General features: G+C 36.9%; 1 protein-coding gene across 1 annotated transcript in view; it reads left to right on the top strand.

Moving 5' to 3' along the window:
- The window catches only part of Thsd7a (thrombospondin, type I, domain containing 7A), a 437,646-nt gene that overhangs the window by 388,128 nt on the left and 25,052 nt on the right, over window positions 1-24,466 (top strand). The window contains exons 14-19 of the mRNA NM_001164805.1: window positions 8,963-9,141; window positions 11,411-11,416; window positions 12,796-12,929; window positions 17,860-18,013; window positions 22,401-22,545; window positions 23,759-23,874. Of these exons, the coding sequence (NP_001158277.1) occupies window positions 8,963-9,141; window positions 11,411-11,416; window positions 12,796-12,929; window positions 17,860-18,013; window positions 22,401-22,545; window positions 23,759-23,874 (734 nt within the window). The remainder of the gene's footprint in view (window positions 1-8,962; window positions 9,142-11,410; window positions 11,417-12,795; window positions 12,930-17,859; window positions 18,014-22,400; window positions 22,546-23,758; window positions 23,875-24,466) is intronic.

Below are 24,466 nucleotides of genomic sequence, written 5' to 3'. Positions count from 1 at the left end.
CATATGTATCAAAAGATGGCCTAGTCGGCCATCACTGGAAAGAGAGGCCCATTGGACAAGCAAACTTTATATGCCCCAGTCCAGGGTAACACCAGGGCCAAAAAGGGGGAGTGGGTGGGTAGGGGAGTGGGGGTGGGTGGGTATGGGGGACTTTTGGTATAGCATTGGAAATGTAAATGAGCTAAATACCTAATAAAAAATGGAAAAAAAACAACAACAACAAAAAACAAACAAACAAACAAAAAGAAAATGTAAACGAGGAAAATACCTAATTAAAAAAAAAAAAAAGAAAGAAAGAAACTACTCCACAGCTTCATTTCTTGATCCCTTCGCGGGTAGAATGACTTTTCCACAGGAATCCCTGAAGACCACTGGAAAACACAGATGTCTGCATTATGATTCATAATAGCAAAATTACAGTTATGAAGTAGCCACAAAATAATTTTATAGTTGGGGGTCATCCCAAAATGGAGAACTGTCTTAGAAGGTCACAAGATTAGGAAAGTTGAGAGCCACTGCCTTACAAAATTACTTACAGGCTGATCTAGTGGAAACATTTTCTCATTTGAGACTTTTTTCTCTGTTGACTCTTAGCTTATGTCTAATTGTCATAGAACTAGCCAGCAGGTCTTATCACCACACCTCAACTCATCTCTCTGCTTGAAAATGTAGTTCTTAAAATGGTTCCATGGAGTTTCTCAGGCTAGGATGTCCAGTGTAATCTTTAATACCCTCTCCACGGTCAGATTTGTTTTCTGGTTTGGGGATGAGCATATTGCACTGCTTAGAATAAATTTAACAACCAATGATTCACTCTGCTGAATAATGAACAAAGAGTAGAGAAGCTATCTACCAGTGCCTTCTGCCATTGAATCTTTACCCTCTTTCTGTTAGCCTTTGACTTCTCATTGCTTCTAATGCCATCCAAAGGAGCAGTGGGACCATCTATAAACTATATCCAGTGAAAATATGGACATGGCTGGTGAGATGGCTCAGTGGTTAAGAGCACTGGCTGTTCTTCTAGAGGCCATGAGTTCAACTCCCAGCAACCACATGGTGGCTCACAACCATCTGTAATGGGATCTGATGCCATCTTCAGGCAGGCGGGTATATATACAGCAGACACTTATGCATTAAATAAATGAAGTTTGAAAAGAAAAGAAAGAAAATATGAGTGACATCCATGTTAACTTATTTATTTACTCATTTATTTATTGTATGTATGGGGGAGGGGAGGATGTGCCACAACATGAATGGAGGTCAAAGAATAACTCATAAAAGCGAGTTCTCTTTTTCCATCATGTGGGCTCCCAGGTTGGAAGTTAGGTCTTAAGCTTGGAAGCAAGTACTGCATCCTACAGGGCCACCTCGCTACACCCATGCGAGCTTTTTATACACCTACAGAACTATTCAGTACTTGCTATGTTATATCGCAACTGTGAAATCTGTAGAATTCTTTATATGAGTGTATATAAAATTCTACTTTGTTTGTACATGGATATACCTAAACAAATCTGGATATATTTATTATTATTATTTATTGAGTAGACATGGCATAGAAGTAACATAACAAACCCTTCAGCTTTTTTAATGATGCTGAAATTTTCCATACTGTGCATAAGTACACAGTAAATATGAAGAGCTGGACCTGCAAATGCACCTAGAGCAAACAAATGAAATCAAAATGGCATTTTTGTTATATTTGCCTACATACTTCACTATGATAATTAATTGCCCAATGTTGATTCACAACTTTTCATCAAATATATAAGCTTGAGTAGAACATTGAGATATTGGAGTTTAGTTATATATGTTATAGTTTTATTTTCTATAATTTATCAAATTACCAGTTTTGAACATGTCATTTACAAAACACTATTTTTGGGTTTATTTCATTCCCTGATAAAAGGCTACTTGAATTACCCTGGTTTTGGATGTAGTCATATTTAGTGTGTGTTTGTGTGTGTGTGTGTGTGTGTGTATATATATATATATATATAGAGAGAGAGAGAGAGAGAGAGAGAGAGAGAGAGGATGAGAGAGAAAGAGAGATTTCTTTTTAGACGAATCCAGATGTTTCAGGGACTGTACTGCAGTGACTCATTCACAGAGCTGTAAATCATACTAACCAATACGTTCTATGTGCTTTCAGAATGAATTATTTAATCATCTGCAGTGCACCTTTTAGGAACATAATTTACTAATTGTGAAGGTTGTTGACAGCTCCTTTATCTGCATGTTCATAATTCAAATGAATGAAGTGATTGCATATGTCTCAAAGGCAGTTTATCCTGTGGCTGCCCTTTGAAGCTTCCAATAGTTTGTGGTTTTGGGTTTTTTTTTTTTTTTCAAACTGAAGCAGTAGTAACAACATATAAAGGCTTCAAAGCATGTGATCAGAGATCTCAGCTTGATTTTCTTTTCTTTTCTTTTGTTTTTTTTTTCTTGAGTATCAGAATTGCTGTTGAATTGCTAAAAGTTTTAACACCCTAAACATTGTCATTTATTTTGTTTTAGCATTCCTCAGAAACTATAAATTGCAATAAGTTGCCAGCAATTTATTTAGCCTTAAAATGCTTGAAATGTTCCATCTCCTGTGATTGTTTGATGTTAATTGCCCTCAAAAATGATCTCAGTAGAGCAGGCAAGGGAATGCTTATCTGGCAGTTCACTGGCAGCATTAAAGATTTTAATAGTGCCAGATAAACGCGACAGGCAATTATTGAATGTGGCTACACATTGGGAAATAAAAATAAAAGATTGGAAAATATATTATGCTGTTGATTTCTCTTTATCTTATTTTATAATTTGTGCCCTTTAAAAGTTTAATAGAGTTTTTTTTTTAAATGTTTTCTGGAATATACTATTGGAAAATCAGATATAAAACTTTTATACCTTTATCTTCAGTAGCCCAAAATGAATTAGTCTGAAGACAAACCTGTTAAATCTCTATAGAACAAAGGATCTAGGCATTGAGAGGTATCTACCCAAAACACTAACCATGGCTTGTTTTCTCACTCAAACCACAATTAAAAGTAACATAAGGTCAATCACTTCAATTAATTAAAATTATTAATTTTTAGTAATCAGCATTTTGAAGTTTCCCTTCAGATTTTTGTTAGACTTTCTTCTAGATGTTTATCGATACATTAGAAACCTTCAGAATCAAGTGTGTATCTTCAAAGCAGCGCTGTCTCCTCTGCTAGTCTGTAGCAATCCACAGTTCCTAAAGGCAGGTACATCTGCTCTCCAGAAGATGATCTGGCATTCTTTTGGATATTTTTATTGTGCCTCACTCTTTTTTAAAAATTATTATTCTTTAATCTTTTTTTATACTCCAGTTGTTAACCCCCTCCCGGTCTACCCTCTGACAGTTTCTAATCACATACCTCCGCCCCAGTCTCCAAAACGGTGTCCCACCCCTCCACCCCCATCCCACTAGACTTCCCCATTCCCTAGGGCCTCAAGTCTCTCGAAGATTAGGTGATTCTTCTCTTATTGAGGCCAGACCAGGCAGTCCTCTGCTGTATATGTTTGGAGGGCCTCATATCAACTGGTGTATGCTGTCTGGTTGGGAGCTCAGTATCTGAGAAATCCCGGGGATCCGGGTTTGTTGAGACTGCTGGTCTTCCTATAGGGTCACCCTCCTTAGCTTCTTCCAGCTTTTCCCTAATTCAACCACAGGGGTCCCCGGCTTCTATCCATTGGATGGGTATAAGTATCTGCATTTGACTCTTTCAGCTGTTTGTTGGGCCTCTTTGAGGGCAACCATGCTAGCTAGGCTCCTGTCTGTAAGCGCACCATAGCATCAGTAATGGTGTCAGGCGTTGGAACCTCCCCTTTGAGCTGGATAGCAGTTTGGGCCTGTCGCTGGACCTCCTTTCCATCAGACTCTTCTCCTTTTTTGTCCCTGCACTTCTTTCAGACAGGAACAATTCTGGGTCAGAGTTTTTGACTGTGGGATGGCAACCCCATAGCTCCCCTTGATTCCCTGTCTTCCTACTGGAGGTGACTATGACTTCCCTCTCTGCACTGTGGGGCATTTCTCTCAGGTCCCTTACTTTGTGTCCTGAGAGTCTCTCACCTCCAAGGTCTCTGGTACATTCTAGATAGTCCTCCCGACCTCCTACCTCCCAAAGTTGCCTGTTTCCATTCTTTCTGCTGGTCCTCAGGGCTTTACTCCAGTTCTCCCCATCACCAATACCTGATCATGTTCCCTTTTTCCCTCCCTGTTCCCTCTCCCATGTCCCCCCCACCCCTGTGATTGATTTCTTCTCCCTCCCAAGTGGAATTGAGGCATCCTTGCTTAGACCCTTTGGCTTGTTAATCTTCTTGAGTTCCATAGATTGTATCCTGGGTATTCTGTACTTTTTTTTGGCTAATATCCACTTATTAGTGAGTACAAACCATGAATGTTTTTAGGTCTGAGGTACCTCACTGAGGATGAGATTTTCTAGTTCTATCCATTTGCCTACAAAACTCATGATGTCCTCATTCTTAATAGCTGAGTAGTGTTTCACTGTGTAAATGAACCACATTTTCTGTACCCATTCTTCCACTGTGGAACACCTGGGTTATTTCCAGCTTATGAAAAATAAGACCACTGTTAACATAGTAGAACACATGCCTCTGTGACATGGTGGGACATCTTTTGAGTATATGACCAAGACTGTTATAGCTAGGTCTTCAGGTAGATCTATTTCCAATTTTCTGAGGAATGTGATTGTATTGTTAAAATTGGTTCATACTCCACTTACAATAAAGTAATATAATACGTATGCCACCATCACATCTGTCTCTCTCCTGTGAATACATACATCAAAGTGTATACTTCACTAACCAAAACACATGTTCTGAAAAATTCATACCAGATGTATTGATATTACCTTCCATGCTCACAAACCAATAGAATGAATAAATAAGATATAACACATCACAGTTAAATATAATGCATCATTTATAATAAACAATCCCCAACAGCATACAGAATATGCAGGAAGCTCACCCTGCAATAGGGAGTGAAAAGGACAACTACAAATGAGCAAACACGGTGAGTGAGTTATCTTTCTGTTGCTATGAAAAGGTACCTATGAAAACCAAAGAGGAAGGATTTATTTTGGCTCGCAGTTTTAGAGTTGACAGTGCCTTTTTAGCTAGCTTATAGTTTCTGTCCTGTGGTTAGGCAGAATGGGGTGGAAAGGGAAAGTGACTCCATATTCACCTGCCTGCAACCCACATGGGTCCAAGAATACTAGATACAGCAGATGCACCTCTTGATGCAGCATCTACACCCCAGGCCCAACTTTTCATCACTTCAAATGATGACTCCATCATTAGACTCGTTCATTGATGAAGTTAGAACTGACTCATTATGATCATTTGTGAATGGTTGGCTCCACTAGCTGGAACCAATACTTCAACTACCGAGGACATTATGGGAACACTTTATATCTAAACCACAGTACTGTGTAATTGTAGTTACATAGTTTTTAAACGTAAAAGTATTCTGTGTTGTAGGATTTCAAAATAGTAAACACTATTTTAGTAGTGTATTTTTTGCTAAATAAAATAATAATAATTTTGCTAAGTAAAATAACATTTTTGCTAAATAGAATAGTGTTTTAGCTAGCAATCAGAGACTCTGATTAGGAATGGCACTCAAAAGAGGACTCTGGAGTCTCAGTTTCGTAAGTGTCTTTGATGAACTTGTACAAATACAAAATAATGTGTAGCTGGTATTAAAAAATGTAAATACATGAATAACCCTAACAACATGTAAAAGCTCGTATACAGAAAGGCATGCTAGAAGTTGGTTCCTCCTCCAGACTCTATTGGCTTCACCAGAGTCTGATCACAGCGCTCCTTGCATCAGTGCTCTCCATGCAAATGAGTTCATGTACACCTGAGGAAAGCTGAGGAAGGCTCAGAAGCTCAGGGGAATGCATCTCACCAACTTCCGTACTAGTCAGGGCTCTCTAGAGTAACAGGACTTATAGGTCTGTAGTCCAACTCTCAACAATGGTCAGCAGAAGCTGTGAATGGAAGTCCAAGGTTCTAGCAGTTGCTCAGTCCCACAAGGCAAGCAGTCAGTCAAAGAAGAGAGAGTGTCAGTATCTCCGCAGGAAGTGCATTCTAATTACACTAGAGCAGCTGGGGAAACTATGCAAGGAAATTAAGCATCTTACTTCTTAAAGTTATATATGCACCTATTATTATTTTAGTAAATTTTTTTAGTGAGAAAAATAGAGTTGAATGAACTCAAGAATGTATACTCATTTTTAAAAGCAAGACACAGTTATAAACACTTTTTCCTGAAGGTCTGTAGTGGAAGAAGACCATACTTCTAAAATGTCCAACACACAGTCTCTGAGGTAATCTTTGAAAGTATTATACAAAATATAGGCAGCATTTTATTATTATTTCAGTCTTGCACAACTTGGAAACAAGGTTGCGTACTAAACATGACATTTTCATTTAAAGACTATCTGATTTCCTTGCATTTGAAGATATCAATAATTATTGCTTACTTTAAAATCTACTCAAAGTACACAAATGAAATATAAATAAATTGACAAAATTAATTTAAGACCCAAAGACTGGACAAATACCAAAAGAGAGTCGAGTCATTAAAAGAAATTACAGACCCAAATAAATGGAAAGAAATCTCAATTACCTGGACTGTTACCATGACAAGATGCTAAAGCTGAACAGACTTGAAGTGATTCCCATTGGAATCCCAAATGCCTTTCATTGCAGGAAATGAAGAGTCATATTAGAATACATATGATATTATAAGTGATTCAAAAATAACCAAATCTGTATTGAGAAAGAATAAAATTGAAATATTCACCCTTTCTGATTTCAAACTTTCTCTAAAGTTATACTTGTCAAGTCAGAGTGTAACAGGCTAAGAAGAGAGATAGAGATAAAAGGCATGAAAGCTTAGACTCAGACATAAGCCCTCCCTTTAATGTGGAGGGCAGAAGCCTCCAAGAAATGGGATCAGGAGGGCTCAGAAAGCTGATGGCTGACGCCATGTCATCCCATGATGCCACAGGTGAAGTCAATGACCACATGCAAAAGATGAGGCTGGGTCTTCTATTCATAAGCAACTTGTAGCCAAAAACAGAGTTAAAAATTATGGAACTCTCAGAGAAAAATATAATATAAACTTTTGTGATTTTGAATTATGCAACAATTTCCTAGACAGGAAACCAAAACACAGGGCAACGTTTAAAATAAAGTGGACTTCACCAACATTTAAAGCTTTTCTTTCTTTCTTTCAAGAGCACTAAGTTAAAAACTGGAGCACTGACAAGTCTGGCAAGGAATCAGAGAGGGTAGAGCACTCACATACTGCTACAGAATACGAAATAGCACAGTTACTTTTAGTAAGAATGATGTTTCCTTGAGAAGTTAAATACAGTGCATAGAATTACCATATGAGAGGATTGTCCCACTCCTAGGCATATATCTGAAAATAAAAGATGAAAATTTTTGTATACATACTCTTGCATGCAAATGTTCATAGCAGTGACAATAGACAGAGTGTAAAGACAAGCATATGTCTGTTACCTGATGAATGGTTTATAAGTGTGCTATGCCCATGTAACGAAACTCCATTCAACCTTAAAGAATGAAGTACTGATAGAAACATCAAACTAAAAGAAGCTGAAAACAATAACAAAAGCACAAAATGGTTCACTGGGTCTCACTTATATGATCAATTAAAAGACAGTTTTGTAGAGTCCCATAATAAATTGATAGCTGGCATCTAAAGAGGAAGGTAATAAATATATATATATATATATATATATATATATATATATATATTGATAATAATAGGGACAATTTCAGAAAAGGAGTTTGTTTAAAAATGATCTAAACTTCTAAAATTTAGATGGTGGTAATAACCGTACAACTTAGCAAATATACAAAAAATTTGAAACATGAGCTGACTTTTATGTTATATGATTGTTTTTAGCTCAAAAGGTTTACAATCTACCTGTTCCTTCATAGAGTGTGGAATATGATAGTCACTTGCATGTTAACATCTGTGTCACCGGTATAAAAAGATGAAGTAGACTGATATGACTTCTTTCTAAAATCAGCCATACAGATGGAGGAAAACTATAGTTTTGCATCTCCATCTAGAGATAATTTGATATCATGACATATTAAGTTGATAGTGAAGAACCAATCAAAGCAAGTGTTTCCTCCTTCCCAAATCAAATCCACTCAGTATTCATTTAGCTCATGAAAAGCCAGCACCATCTTTACCCTGTGCTCTTAGACTTGTCTATCATCTCTCAGCATTTGTTTTCTTGTTCCTGCCTAATACATCTATAATTCCAAGAGGATCAAATGGACCCAAAACGAGGTGCGGTTTTAATAGTTACAGCCCTGTGGAGATACTAGGATTTGCTTACATAACACCCTCAGATTTCCCTCCTCCGAACTGATTTTCAAGGAAGGGGGAATGAAAGGTGCCAATTTAAATGGATTCTTTTGGATGTTTACCTCAAGGAACTGATTTTTCATGAGGAGGAATACTGTGAGGACTCACATCCCCGCCTGTGTGTGTGGCATTCACACATACAGTGTCACACAAGTCTGTGTTAGATTTTTAACTTCACTCTGGCAACTTTGAGAGTGAGATGGTGAGCCGACAGGCTACTGTCAATTAAACAAGAGCTGTCACCAAGCAGAAACATTGAAACACAGTGGGCACGAATCCTAAGCAGATCACATGGCAGCTACTTAGCAGTTATTTTAACACAGTCGCGGTATAGATGTGTCATTTCCCTGAAGAATTTAATTTGAGTCCCTAAGGATGCAGACATCTCTGCGTTCACATGCTCCCGTCAAGTCAAAAGTGGGCCTTCTAAATGAGCTGGAATGGTAAGTGCAAGTCAGAGAATGACAGGTAGCAAATTCGCTTATTTCACTTTCCTCTGCTCAGGTTACATAGAAGAAGCCTGCATCATCCCCTGCCCCTCAGACTGCAAGCTCAGTGAGTGGTCCAACTGGTCCCGCTGCAGCAAGTCCTGTGGCAGCGGCGTGAAGGTCCGGTCCAAGTGGCTGCGCGAAAAGCCTTATAACGGAGGAAGGCCTTGCCCCAAACTGGACCATGTCAACCAGGTATTTTTACTGACATCAAACGCATTAAGATATTCCTCAGACTCCCAAGGATGTTTTATTCTATTATTTCTCAAAGACGCACAAAATTAAATAATAGCTCCTGAAAAAGAAATGGGATGGATTCTATTTTCAAAAGGTCTGAGAAAATCATACTACAATGTAAAATCTCAAATTATACATATTACATCTGAAATTTTCTGGGAACTCAGGATTCTGCACGCATCTAGATAAAATACAGTTCCATGCAGGCAAAATGACAGATAAGTCGTGAGTACTGTCAAGGCATTAATCTACCATACAATTGTGCTAACTGCTGTGATGAAGTCACGTCATCCTTACAGTTTCCCTAGACTTCCACCAGAAAGAGAGCTCAGTAGCCAAGGACTCAAGAGAAAAGCAAAGAAATGACATGAATATGCTCTAAAAAAAAGAAGGGGGGTGTTACTTATTCATTCCAATCTAGTTAGTGTAAAATAAGAAATGTAAGAAGTGTCTCAAAGTTCATATATATGTGTGTGTGTGTGTGTGTGTGTGTGTGTGTGTGTGTGTGTGTATGTGTATGTATATGTATATGTATATGTATATGTATATGTATATGTATATGTATATGTGCTAGCAATTCAGTCACTGCCTTTTCTAGCATTGGAGCTGTGTTAGAGCTCGCATGCATACTTCACTGGCTGCTATCCGTGGTTGTTATTTGTATTCTGTTGGAGATAAAGAGTAAAATGGCTAATGACAGAATTGTGATTAACTTAAGTTTAACAGAACAGGCCATTGTTATCACAGTTGATCGCCATGTAAATTAGCAGAGAATAGATTTTCCAGAGTGTGTGCAGATGTTATGTTTTGAATTTGAGCCATGAGCAAGTGAACCGAGGATTTAAATATGTAAAGCTGCCTCATGTGAACATAGCCTGTCTCATTTTAACCTCTAACCACACGGTTATCAGCAGTTTCCTTCTGATTAAGCTAAGATTGTTGGGAACAACAGAATCGTACCATATACAAAGGAAACTTCTAAGTAAGTAAAAATGAGGACATTGAAGAATTAAATTGAAAGTAATCTCAGTCCTAGATAAATTTAGGCAATGTAGAGAGAATAATATACTCTTCTATCGCCATCTCCTGGCAGTTGAGCATTTTGTATTCTTAAACTGCAAGTGTTCATTTCAAAAGAAGAAATTCACTTGCAGAGCTGGAATTGGGTGAATATGAAACAGAGGAACACGAGTCCCATGCTTACGATGACAAGAATGTTTGTCTACAAGCTCAGAAATCTTGAATTTCCAATGACAAATTTAGTATTAATAAATTATGATCCATAGTCCTATCAAAGAGGAAGTATACATGTGTCAATACATCACATGTGTATGTGTCTAAGTAGCAAATTAAATATGCCACATTAACCTAAGCACTTTTGTTTCCAAAGGCACATGACCCTGTGCTTAGTTGTCTGTACATCATACAATGTTACATCTCTCTTAAAATTCAAGGCAGCACTTGATAAGCACATGTATGTATTGGTTTTCAATTCATTGGGAGTATATCAAAACAGTAATAACTGAAAACAGAAAGGTAAATCAAGAAAGAAAACAATTAGACATCAAATTTTGAGCATAATGTTTTACATAAAGCTTAAAGATAAGTATTTAAATATCAGTAAAATACTCAAGAAAATCAAATAAGCAAAGTGCTGGGCAATTGTTTATAAAATATAAACCATGCAGATTTTTACTTTAATTAAAATTCCTCAGTAAAAGTATAGCAGTTTGTTGATGTAAAAAAATGGTCTCTGAGAGTGTTTCCTCACTGAAGTTAAGCCCTAAGGTCCTTATCTCACTAAAATGTATTAATGGATTAAAGTGGACTGGTGGGTAGATGAAACCATAGGTGGGTCAATATATAGACACCAGTCCATGTTTCTGTTGATTCCTAAGATATTTGCAACTGTAGTTGAGTTTGCAGTGACAGGGGCTCTGAGAGCCACTCGGGTTTTGAACTCTTGTCCTCCTGAACATGCAATCATCTTTCCCTGGGATGTGTAATCTTTGTCTGCTCATCTTGCATTTAGGACATGAGGAATGGTTGATTTCCCCTTCCTAAAACCTATGAGATTCTTCCTAAGATTTTACTAAATTAATGTTTTAAATAAAAGTCTACATAACTGACAATGTACAATATGAATGAGCTCTTATCAAAGTAACTAACGTTTTCACATTTCTCTGTTTCTTGTCCTTTACGTCATTCCTGACAAACACCATTCCAGGCACAGGTGAGTGTGCTTATCTTCCATTTCTTCAGAGTGCTGCTCTTTAAAGAATTATTATTTTCTCCACTAGGTTTTCCTCTGCCTGTTCCCCTTTTTATCTCCTAGTATAGCAGTAGGGTTGCTTTATTGATAGAGCCTGAGGAGACAGAGTGAGGTAATTAGCCATCACCTATCCCACTTTAATGAGGCAATGGTACCCTTTATTTATGCTTGAAGGAGAGAATTATGGTGGACTGAAAATGGTGATTTGGAGATGTTGGAAATGTCAATGAAATACTTTGCATTTATCCCCCAACAATGGGGAATGATCGTTTATCAAAGGATTAGGAAGAGCAGCAGGGCCCCTCCATTTCGATTCTTCTTTTCCCTGGGACTGGTGTGGTGGTGTTTAGCCATATGGTGATAGTCCTGTTTTAACACATCTCCCTAATGGGAATATACCAGTTGTATCATTAGCTACAGTCTTATACCCACATTGCATATGCTTTACTCTTATGTGGGGTAAATAATTGCAAAAGAATAATTCCAAAAGAATGTCTAAATCTGATTCCTGGAATTGATTACCTAAATCATTTGTGTGTGTCTGTGTGTATGTGTGTGTCTGTGTCTGTGTGTATAGATTCACATATTATGAAAATATTTAAAAATTTTTTCTTTGATGGTTATATTTTTGGTTGTAGTAGGTTTTTTTTTCTACTTATTTTTCTCATTGAGAAAACTGCACAATTGCTTCATTGTTTTAGAATTCCTGAAAACAAAAACATACTGTACTGTCTTTGAGACTGAAAGATTTGTGGACAATAACCACAGATAGTTGGCTGTGTTCTGTGAGGCCCTTGGTGCTGACAGCTGTGTCTGTGGCTATACATCATATAAAGCTAATTCAGGACCTTGTTTCCATACCTCAAGGGATTGAGGATTAGCTTCAAGATGGGCTTATTTCCATTTACTTATCATTTCAGTTTCTTGTACAAAAAATGTTAATTCTTGCAACTATATACATTTATATATAAACCTGTCTATATTATATTTATCTGAAAAGCAGATATGTTTATAGTATCCATTTCATTCATTTGTTTGATAAATCTTGACTAAGTGTCTAGCACATGAGTGCCCTGGGCTAAAAACTAGACACACAAAACTTTGAACAAAATAGTCTAAAAGATTTTAATTTAGTGCGCTAAATGTCAGTTTTATGGAAATATGTTTTGATTCTGGCCCAGTAGGTTAGAATACCCACCGAGTAAAAGAACAGAAAATGCAGTTCCGCCCACCTTCCCAAGACGCTCTTGTGGAATACTGATTGTGGTGGGGTAGAAGTCTCCCATCCACCCTTCCCCCTTCTCAGCTCACTGCCTGAGATCACCAGGTGTGTGTTTCAGGTGTACGAGGTCGTCCCATGCCACAGTGACTGTAACCAGTACATATGGGTCACAGAGCCATGGAGTGTCTGCAAGGTGACCTTTGTGGACATGCGAGACAACTGCGGAGAAGGTGTGCAGACCCGAAAAGTGAGGTAAGACCTAGGAAAATGACCGAGAAGCAGACTGTCAACCCTCTCCCAATTCCACAAGTCACAACTTGGGGTGTCTCTCGTCTCTGCTCTCCTGACAGCTTTGATTAGTTTTGGTTTTAGGGAATCTGGATTCTTGGAAATTAACACCCTTTATTGCATGCATCAGTTTGGATATTCTAATTCCTGACCCAAAAAGCTTCACTTTACAATAGTTTTTAAAAATTATATTTGTTTTTGAGATATAACATGCCTCATCATTTCCTCCCTCCCGACCCTCCCCTTCTAAATACCCCTCCTTGATTTTTTTGAAAATCCCTGGCCTCTTTTTTTCATTACTTGTTTTTATATACATGCATGTATATGTATAAATACAGGTTAGGTAGAAATATAGATTCATTAGTATATAAATACAACTTGCTAGTTTTGTGTGTTATCATGTGTAATCATTGGAGATGTGTGTTGAATGCAAGCTTTACAAGTGTAGATGTTAAAACAGTGATCTGTTAAAAAACGAATATGCTTCTTTGTATATATGTATTTTCATGTGGGTTTGGAGGCCAAAGATCAACATTGGATGCTGTTCTCATTCTTTATTTTCCTTATTTTTTGAGCTAGGATCTCTCACTGAACCTGAAATAGCCAAAAAGTCCTGGGGACACTCCTCTCCCTGCCTCCTAAGTACTAGATCACTGATGTGTGCTGTCGAGCTGACTAGTTTTGACACATGAGTGCTAGGCATTGAACCCGTGTCCCCATGCATGAGGCAAACCCTTTGCTTACTGAGCTACCTTTCGTACAACAAAAGCCAAATATATTTCTGAAAACATTTTCAAATGTCCTACTTTGACTTCTTGCTCCCTTATGTCAACATGGCTAACATTTGAATACTCTCATCACCTTCAGGAAGCCTCCCCTGAGCCTCTGGCTAGCTGTTGCCTCTCACTTATTCTAATACAGTTATCCTGCCTGATAAGATAGCTCCTGGTCATGTGTGAATATTTCATTTTCACCTTAAAGTAATTAAAGCTTTAAATACGTTTCTCCAGTCACACTATTCATAATTGTAAACTGTCCACAGCCATATGTGGCTGTTCTGTTGGCCATCACAGATGTAGAATATTCTTTTCACCATAAAAGAGGATAAAACACAATAAAAATAAATGCAGAAGTTGATAACAATACAGTCTCATCTATAGCTTAACTTATTATGAATTTTAGAATCATGCAATGTTTCCTGATCTATTTCAGTAGAAAGTTTTTTATTAACATTAATATCATATAAAACTTCACATAAAATATGTATAACCTTGTTTTTTATTAAAAACCATTTTGTTTGTCTCAAATATCCATCTGAGTGCTCCATTTGCAACTCCTATGTGTCATAATAAATGTCGAATAAAGATTAAGTCGTAAAGAAATATAGTATATATAATAAAAATGGAAAGGGAAAACAAGAGTTCCTCTTCTTCACACTTCTGTCTTCAAATTAAAAAGTTCCCCTCTAAATTTAAAAATCATTTCCTTATATGAAGAATTTGCTTCATTCAGTTGCTTGTTTTGTTAGTGAAAAACTATAATAAAGGAATGTGCATTGTACCTTTCTTTAACTGTTTGTATACATGCTTCTTTTTGATTGGTAAGTAGTAATCTTCAATATTCCCAAGCACACTTGAGACAAAGTAACTTTCAGATCAACCTGTGTATTGAGGTTGATGCAGTAGAGAGAGGGGTCAGCATTGATCATGATCTCTGATCATGTAATGATGTGTCTGTTTGTTCCTGATTTAGTGGCCAAGGTCTCAAGCTTTGACCTCTGCTAATTACAGTCAGTATCCTGCCTCCACAGAAATGTGGACTGACATTTCAGAAGAGATAAGTCTATAGAAGGATAAGTTTGCATTTATGTATTTCCAGTCCCCCAAATTAGGATGGAATGGCATGTAGGAAAGTGGATAGTAGAAGTTCTTCTTTCCTTCTTAGAAGGGAGATCAAATACCCATGGAAGGAGATGCAAAGACAAAGTGTAGAGCAGAAACTGAAGGAAAGGCCACCCAGAGACTGTCCCACCTGGGGTTCCATCCCATACACAGTCACCAAACCTAGACACAATTGTGGATGCCAACAAGTGCATTCTGACATGAGCCTGATATAGCTGTCTCCTGAGAGGCTCTACCAGTAACTGACAATACAAAGGTGGATGCTCTCAGCCAACCACAGAGTCCCCAATGCAGGATTTAGAGAAAGGACCCAAGGAGCTGAAGGGGTTTGCAGCCCCATAGGAAGAACAATAATATGAACCAACCAGTACCCCCAGAGCTCCCAGGGACTAAACCACCAACCAAAGAGGACACATGGAGTGACCCATGGCTCCAGCCACATATGTAGCAGAGGATGGCCTTGTTGGTCATCAATGAGAGGAGAGACCCTTGATCCTGTGAGGGTTCAGTGTCCCAGTGTAGGGGGTTGCCAGGACAGGGAAGTGGGAGTAAGTGGGTTGGTAAGCAAGGGGAGGGGAGATGGAATAGGGGGTCTCCTAGGGGAAACTAGGAAAGGGGATAACATTTGAAATGTAAATAAAGAAAATATCTAATAAAAAAGTGCTTCTTTCTAATAGGAATCCCTTCCTTCCCCTCTTCTTTTCCTCCTGCCATCTTTCTCTTTTTTCCTCTCTCCCGCCTTCCCTTGCTTTTTTTCTTTCCTTATTTCTATTTTTCTTTGCTTCTCCTATGGCTAAGAATCAAGCCTGGACCTCAAAGGGGCTAGGCAAGGAAACAGTCAAGTTGTGGCTGACATGTTTATTTTTATAAATTTTATGCATATAATGACAATAAAAATAAAAAGGGAGGCATCTTTAGTTTCTGTAACTGCAGCTGTTCTTTCCATACAGGTAGCCCACTTGTTATTTCCTTTCCTGTTATGAGTCTGCCATTTCTTCACTTCCAAAGTGGTCATATGCTTCTAATATACTTCAGTCTTCTCAAAAAAAGGTGTTCTTGCTCTTTGAAAACATAGGAAGTCCAAGGCTATGAAGAAAACAAATTCAAACATATTTCTTTTGGCTTCAGCTTGATCCAAATAATTATTCTGAATTCTAGGTGCAAAAAAATATTATTAATGCCAAATAAAACAAATACACATCCTGCCCAGTAGACTTTCTTCCTATTTTATGAAATGAAAGTATGTTTTAAAAAAGTGTGTTTTAAAATAAATCAAGTCTGTTCAAAGGAAGCTACCTCCAAGTGCTATGTTTGAAGTTTATAATTTATTTTGATTTTTTGAGTTATTTATACAAGTGCAAAATTAAAAAAGATTTTCTCATAAAGTTACATGTACATAGCTACCTAGTAAGGTATTGGGCATCTATTCTTAACTTGGATCAATAGGCAATTTTCCAGTTTAATCCTTGTGCTGCATCAGTATCTGCTAAGAATGTGATCAATTCTACCTTTTGAACATAGAAACACTTGGCCCGTCCATGTATCCATCAGGCCACTCTCAGAAGAATATTTTAAATGCTACTGAAAATAGAACATTTCTCTATGTAACTAAAACCTCTTTCAAAAAAATCTGTAATTTAATCTTTCAACATTGACATCACCAAATATCGGTGGATTCATTTTTATGAAATGATTTTTTAAAAATAATTACAGAGATCAGTATTTATATATTTTCCTAAATTGCATACCCAATCAATATACAACTAATGACAGCTTTCCAATCTTTCAATGTGTCTCACTTGACAGAAATATTTATTTCTATATTTATCACTATAAAAAGTGATCCTTTATAGTATAGTTTTAGAGACACAATGCCCTTCCTCACTGTAAAGCTCTAAGGAAAGATAGGATGCCAAGTATATAACTGTGACATGATTCAGCCAACTGGTTAAAACACTGCAATGGCCCTAAGAGGTTCGAGAGCCCATCTTCCTTTTCATCTTCCCGTAGGCAACTCTCTTACCAGACCCATTAATAAGTGTGACCTTTCCTACATTATAAATTAAGGATCAAAGTTTTCTCTTCCACTACTAAAGTTCACAGAGAGATTATTAACTACAGAAAAATGAATGCACATTAATTAGCTTCTCAAGAGGATTTCTTGAATGTTCATAACGGAAACATATGAACAAAGGTGTAAATTTGTCCTAATATAAGAAAAACTAACAAATAAGAGAAAAGCTAACAGGAGACAAATAACCACAATAGAGACGTAGTATGGTTGTGTGTGTGTGTGTGTGTGTGTGTGTGTGTGTGTGTGTGTGTGTATCTATGTATGTTTACACATCACAGTACCCATGTGGTCAGAGAACAATGTGCAGGAATTAGTTCTTTCTTTTCTACCATGGGAGTTTTAAGGGTTGATATCAGGTCACCAGGTTTGATTGCAAATGCCTTTACTCACTGAGTCATCTTGCTGACAGCTAAAATTACTTTTTAATGACAAAGCAAACAGAGAAATGCCTTATATTTAAAAATCACCCTATGAAACATTTTGTGTGAATATTGCACTGTGTGTCCCTCAACCTCTGTCATTTATGATCATCTGTGTCTCCTCTGAGAACCTCTTTGAACCAATTTTCATCAGTTTAGTTTTCATATACAGATGGGAAAGTCACTTTCCTTACCAAAAAAAAAAAAAAAAAAAAAAAAAAAAAAAAAAACCAAAAACAAAAAACCAACAACATAGCATTTACCAATGCACTGAAGCTATCCAATTAAAATATTACGACTATGTCTGTGAATATACATTTTACTTTTGTTTTTCTTTTAATCTTATAGAAATACTAACTATATGTAGGGAGGCATAGTTTCTTGTAACTTTGGGATTATGTTGTTCATCCGATGATAGCTTAATGAGAACCACCATCCTGTGTGTTGGCTGTCATTTTACTTGGCCTAGTTCCTTTGCTAATGCGAACATTTTCTGTTAGATGCATGCAGAATACAGCAGATGGCCCTTCTGAACATGTGGAGGATTACCTGTGTGACCCAGAAGATATGCCCCTGGGCTCTAGAGAGTGTAAACTCCCATGCCCTGAGGACTGTGTCATATCTGAGTGGGGACCATGGACCCAGTGTGCTTTGGTGAGATTATAGACTATTTGGATAAAATAGAGTTTTCTTAATTTTTGTGATCCATATACACAAAGCAAAGTGTGCTTCCTTCGCCATTTCCTTGCATGTGTAAGCCATGGAAATTCAGCAATGTTTCTACAACAGCTTGAGTGCTTCCAAACTGTTTGCTCCCTTTCAATCATGCTTCTAAACCAGCAAATGATTCCTTCAACAGGCCTTAGAGATTACATAGCATGTTACAAACTGCAGTGGTCATAATGATTCTCTTTGGTTAAAATAAGGAAATAACACAACTCTAGCTAAGGTACTTTAATGATGTCAGTTTGGTATCCCTTGAGTCCTGTAGAATCGGATGAATGTAAATGGTAAGAACACTCTGGCACACAAGAACGTGCTGCAGCAGGAGTATTGACACCAGAAAGCCAATAATCTTACGTAACAATCTGAAGAGGAAAAAGGTTACACATGGTAGCTCCTCGGGTATTCTTTTCATATGGTTGTGTGTAGACATAGAAAAACAGAAACCAAATGGTCATAGTTTCCATTCCATGAACCTGCTGTACGTATCCCTGTGAATGAAGGAATACTCATCAGCAGCCTCACTTCCACAACCTCCATTTTTATGACAGAATCACTTTGTAAAACAATCTGTGACAATATGCATTTCATCCTATGCAACCCACTTTTCCACAAGAAGAAAAGATCATGTGCCAAAACTCTACCTTTCCTGAGTATCAATTTGAAGCACTTTTAGGTCCCTGTCTCACAGAGGAGGGTGGTTGCTGTCATTTCTCTTACAAAAAAAAGCTTACCTGGGTATTAGGATTCTCTAGAGCAGTAGTTCTCTACCCATGGGGTACAATCCCTTTGGAGGTCACATAACATATATCCTGCATATTATATATTTACATGATGGTTCATAACAGTAGCAATATTAGAGTTAAAACATACAAAAGAAATCATTTTATACTTGGGGGTCACCATAACATGAAGAATTGTATTCAAGGGTTGCAGAATTAGAAACTTTGAGAACCACTGTTGTAGAGGTATGTCGTGTATAGACATTGGATGTAGGAGGGGTATTAGAATGGCTTACAGGCTATGGTCCAGCTAGTCCAAAACTGGCTCTCCATCAACAGAAAGTCCAAAAATCTAGTCAATAGCTGTTCAGTCCAAGAAGCTGAATGTCTCAGATTGTCTTCATTCAGTATATACCAGAATCCCAAAGAAGGCTCTAATGCCAGTGAAGGGGTGAAGTTGCTAGTGACAGAAGGAACAAGCAGGCAGAGAGTTGCCATCTTCTGGGTTCCTTATACAGGCTCCCAGCAGAAGGTGTGGCCCAGATTAAAGGTGAACCTTCCCACCTCAAAAGATCTATATTAAAGGATATCTTCCCACTTCAAAGATCTATATTAGAATAGGGTCTTCCTACTTCAAATGACTTAAGAAAAAAATGCCACACAGGTATGTTCAGCCATCTGGGTTTTATTTAATTCTAGATGAAGGAACTTGGACAACCAAGAATAGCCATCACAACCTGTCAGTCACGCATAGTCTGTGCTTTTTTATTCCTAGAAAGATAGATGAGTTCAAAGTCAATCACAAATCTAGATTTCAACAACACTGAGGACCCTAGCACCCATCTAGAGGAAGGGAATCACTTGAAATAGTATGTGCAAAAGTTAGTTTCTTGTTTAAGGTTCCTACTGTTGTGCTGAAACACCATGACCAACAGCAACTTGGAAAGGAAATTATTTATTTCACTCATACTCACACTTCCCTATACCAGTTCATCATCAAAAAACAAAACAAACAAACAAACAAAACAACAGTGAGAGTAAGAACTCATGAAGGGCAGGACCTCTAGAGACCAGAGCTGATGCAAAGGCCATGGAGGAATGCTGCTTACTGTCTTGCTCCCTCTGACTTGCTCATCTTGATTTCTTATCAAACCCAAGACCACCAGCCCAGGGAAGAACCCAGGAAGAATGGGCTGCGTCCTTCCCCAATTAATCACTCAGAAAAACTCTACAACCTTGCCTATGGCCCAGTTTTACAGAGGCAATTTTCTCAATTGAAATTCCCTCCTCTCAGATAACTCTATCTAATCTGTGTCAAGATGACAGAAAGTTATCCAGCACAGTTAGCTTAATCCTGAACAGCTGTGAGAAAAAAAATCAGAAAGATATGTTTAATGTTAAGACATTAAATAAAATACAACTTCAGGCAAGTTTAGAGTCTGTGTTTTCCAAGGTGAATTGCTGTATTTAGCTGTGTGTTAATATTGTTAAAATGCTAAGTGGCAACTAACTGACTGCCCTGAAGCAAAATAGGGCCAATATATCATTTGAACAGATGTTTTAAAAAGGGGTAAAGTCTCTACCCTTCATAAAGGTCTGCAAATGAATTTCTCTTTTAATTTTGCAGCTGAACATTCTACAATGATGGAATTCTTGTCATCAGGAATTCTGTTAAGAGAATATCCAGCTTATGTAAAACAGGGGCTGTTGAATTTAAGCTGATTATTAAATTCCTTAGCAGGGATTTTAATACCAGGAACCACCAAACAAGAACTGTTTTCAGTTTTAAATATCCCTAAGTAGCCATCTTAGAAAAAATATTAAGTTCTACCATGTGTAACAAGAAAGAGTTTGTGAAAAATATTTTTGTTTTCTTGAGTGTTTTTCAATAGAAATTTTGGATTGAGACTAAAATTCAGCTAGTTGACTAGGTGTGCATTTTCAACTTTATAAATTATCTTAAATCATCACCTAGGATGTCAATAAATAAAAAAAATAAACATTTATTGCATGAAAAGAACTGTTAAGTTTAAAGAATATACAGATATAGAAAAAAGAAGTAGTTCAATGTACTCTGGACATGGTAGCAGGACCTTTCTATAATTTGCATTTTCTCAGTACAGTAAGTTTTCCCTCAGTGGTATGATCAACATACAGCAAGAGCAGAGGCCAAGACAATAACTACTTTAGACCTAAGAAATCCAAAATTGTTTGTCTCTTTCTATTCTTACAATCTAAATGTTTATAGAAAGATGCACCAATAAGATAATAGCCAGCCACTGTGTAGGTTCTAAATTGTTTATATGAGGATATGCATTAAGAACATCAAATACCTTGATATTTATTTAAATGGTTTAAGTCAATTTATATATATACACAGGCATTCATACACATATATACATTTACATATATGTGAATCATTACAGCATATGAAATTAGCATTCTGTGTTACTAAAAGTAGCCCATACGAATGTGTTTCCATAGGTGTGAGATAATGACTTAAACATCTTCTAGCTAGGATGGGACATCAGACTCTGACAATGCCTACATTTTACATATGGAAACTCTGAACTTTGATTCATAGTGAGGTTAATTCTTTATTTAAATTAGTTCAATGAACTACTACTCTAAATCCAGCTCCAGAAGCATCCTAGCTTCTGTATAGTTAAGTTTACCTTTCTTTAAATAAAAAAATGTAACAAGTAGTAATTTATATTATGTTTATGAGAAGACAATGGACACAAATTCTAAATATGAGACTCTTAAAGGTGTACACATTATAGTTTATGTATTATACTTACACTTATTATAGGCAAATACACAAATTAGAATTAAAATAATTACCAATTTCCATTATTTTATTGGAAATAAATGTGTTACTACTTCTAGGTTTTCTTGCTTTCATCCCCCAGTATAGGGGAATGCCAATGCCAAGAAGTGGGAGTGGGTGGGTTGGGGAGCAGGGTGAAAGGGAAGAGGATAGGGGATTTTTGGACAGGAAAATAGGAAAGGGGATAACATTTGGAATGTAATTAAATAAAATATCTAATAAAAGAAATAAATGATTTAAGAGACCAAAACATCCTAAGTAATGAAAGAAACAACTACTCTTTGATTCAGCCCTTAATATACTTATTATATCATGTATAAAATATTTGAATTTTAGTTAATTCATTAATGTACTATTATATGTACTTTTATGAATTCAGAATTTTATATATATATATATATATATATATATATATATATATACACACACACACACACACATTTTACATCAGTCAGGATTATTATACCTCAGAGTTTTTTGAGAAAGACCTGTGTGACTAAGTTGTGAATAATTGACATGACTGTCTAAGAAAATTGCTAATTTTTTTGTAAGTAATGGTGTTTTGATGAAGGATACTGCATAGGGGAGTAACATTAAGCCAAAGAAATCTTAAGGGAGCAAAATTTCTCTAGAAGGATGGAGTTTCACTACTGAAAACCATGTGGGATAGCTACTTGAGACATGTGTGTGAGGTGATGATGAATCAGAATATACACAATAATATGTAAGTTTACCTTTCTTAAAAACTGGTATTGTTCTCTGTAAGCCTTGCAATCCAAGTGGTTCGAGGCAAAGGTCAGCCGATCCCATCAGACAGCCTGCTGATGAAGGAAGAGCCTGCCCTGATGCTGTGGAGAAAGAGCCCTGTAGCCTGAACAAAAATTGTTACCACTATGACTATAATGTCACAGGTAAAGCACCTCATCGTGTCCTTATACATTCTGATGCTTCTTCCAGTAGGAATCGACTCCAGACATTCTCAAATCCCAGGCCAGCTCTACCTGTGTGCCATTTAGACACAGTTTAAACTCTGAGACATAATCAGTGTCACATGACAGAAGTAGTCATCTGTTTTACTTTTTTTTAGAAATCATCAAAATAAAAAGAATAAAAGTGTGCAAAGACTATATTTATGAAGTATGTGATAAATACTCAAAATGATCTTTTTTAAAATCTCCTATTTTGAGATTATGGAAAATATTTTCTTTTTTATCAGATATTTGATTGTTACATATACATAAATAATTCTTGAGACACTGGAACATTTGTGAACATTGACATGATATAAAATGTCCATAGTCTTAAAAATAATTATCAGAAAAGTAGACTTGTGATAAATTGCATTTATTTCTTAAATTTCAGTTAATATCATCAAAATATACACATCAACAATATTTTATTGGTTCATATGGTTTGGTACAATGTTGAAGCTAACTTGGATTTTTTTCCTAGTAATGTTTATGTTGAAAAAAAGCTCAAGAAATTGAAGAAAGACACATAGCAGTTGCACTGGCTTATGTCTCTTAGTTTTCTCTACAATTTGCTTTGATGCCACAAAGGAAATCAAAGTTCTCTAGGGTACATTGTACTATCCTGGAGAAAGATGAAAAAATGGTTTTAGGAAAAGATACAAAATAAGAGAATTTAATAAATATGCTGAATTTATTTACAAAATGAGTTTGTACTTTTAAAGACTTTTACTTCCTGCAAATGAATGAAGTACATAGTATTAATATAACTACATAGAGCACCATCCATTAAAATTATTTTGCTAAAAGATGCATAATTGTACATTTTTATTTCTATTCTTCTTTTAAAAGTTTTGACATGGTATTGATCTGTGCGACCAAGTCATTTTTACAATATCACTAAATAGCTAGCTGTCAAGACTGTCGAGTAGACATCTGCCTCAAAAAATAATCCCCACCGCTATGTGCAACCTCAGCAATTTCATTTGACTCCTAATATGTTCAAATCTGGGACCCATATGCTCTGCATGTGGGATGATTGATTGAGGGGCTTAGGAAGCAGTTGTGAATTAGGCATGGGATTCAGGTCATCAGAGTTTCATCTGACGTCTGTTACATGCACCGCCTTCTGTTCTGATGGGTCTTTTTCATTCAGACTGGAGTACGTGTCAGCTGAGCGAGAAGGCAGTTTGTGGGAATGGCATTAAAACAAGGATGTTGGACTGTGTTCGAAGTGATGGCAAGTCCGTTGACCTAAAGTACTGTGAAGAGGTGGGTGAGTGTTGAGTTAAATCTTTGAAGGAATTCTTCCCTGATAATTTGAATTCACATGGAGCCAAGTGGCATTTGCTCCACCCACTTGCATGGGCAACAGCTGTTTTCACAGGCTGTCTAGTGCCCTCTTGAAAAGAGACAGTATCCACGCTACCGATTTCCACAGATAATTTCCTGTACTTTGTTCTGCTTGGAGCCCTGAGGTATGCTAATTAGCCAATTCTGGAAAAAAATGCTTAGGAAACAATAAGCAATCAAGGTGAATAAAAGCAATAAATCTTAATCAGACCATTCATCATCTTTTGTAATTTGATGTGATTTGGGTGCAGAGCTTGGATACCTGCCAAGATGCATCATTTATTCTTTTTGTTGCTAAACATTGATCACATGCAGTTTCAGAGCAGATTTTGATATGAAGATCTGATACCCAGCTGTGAAAATCTAAGTACTTAGGTCTCAGGTCTGGATAAGAGAGCTCAGTGCTCCAGCAAAGCAGTGAAGTCTGTCACTAATAGCTTTAAGGCTCAGAGATGTCGTTTATAGTTAATCGTCAAAGCAAAGTAATGCTATGATTCTTAGCTCCGGCGTT

This window comes from Mus musculus, chromosome 6, assembly GCF_000001635.26.
Source record: "Mus musculus strain C57BL/6J chromosome 6, GRCm38.p6 C57BL/6J".
NCBI classification, from domain to species: domain Eukaryota; kingdom Metazoa; phylum Chordata; class Mammalia; order Rodentia; family Muridae; genus Mus; species Mus musculus.
This window is presented reverse-complemented; position numbering and strand designations above follow the sequence as displayed.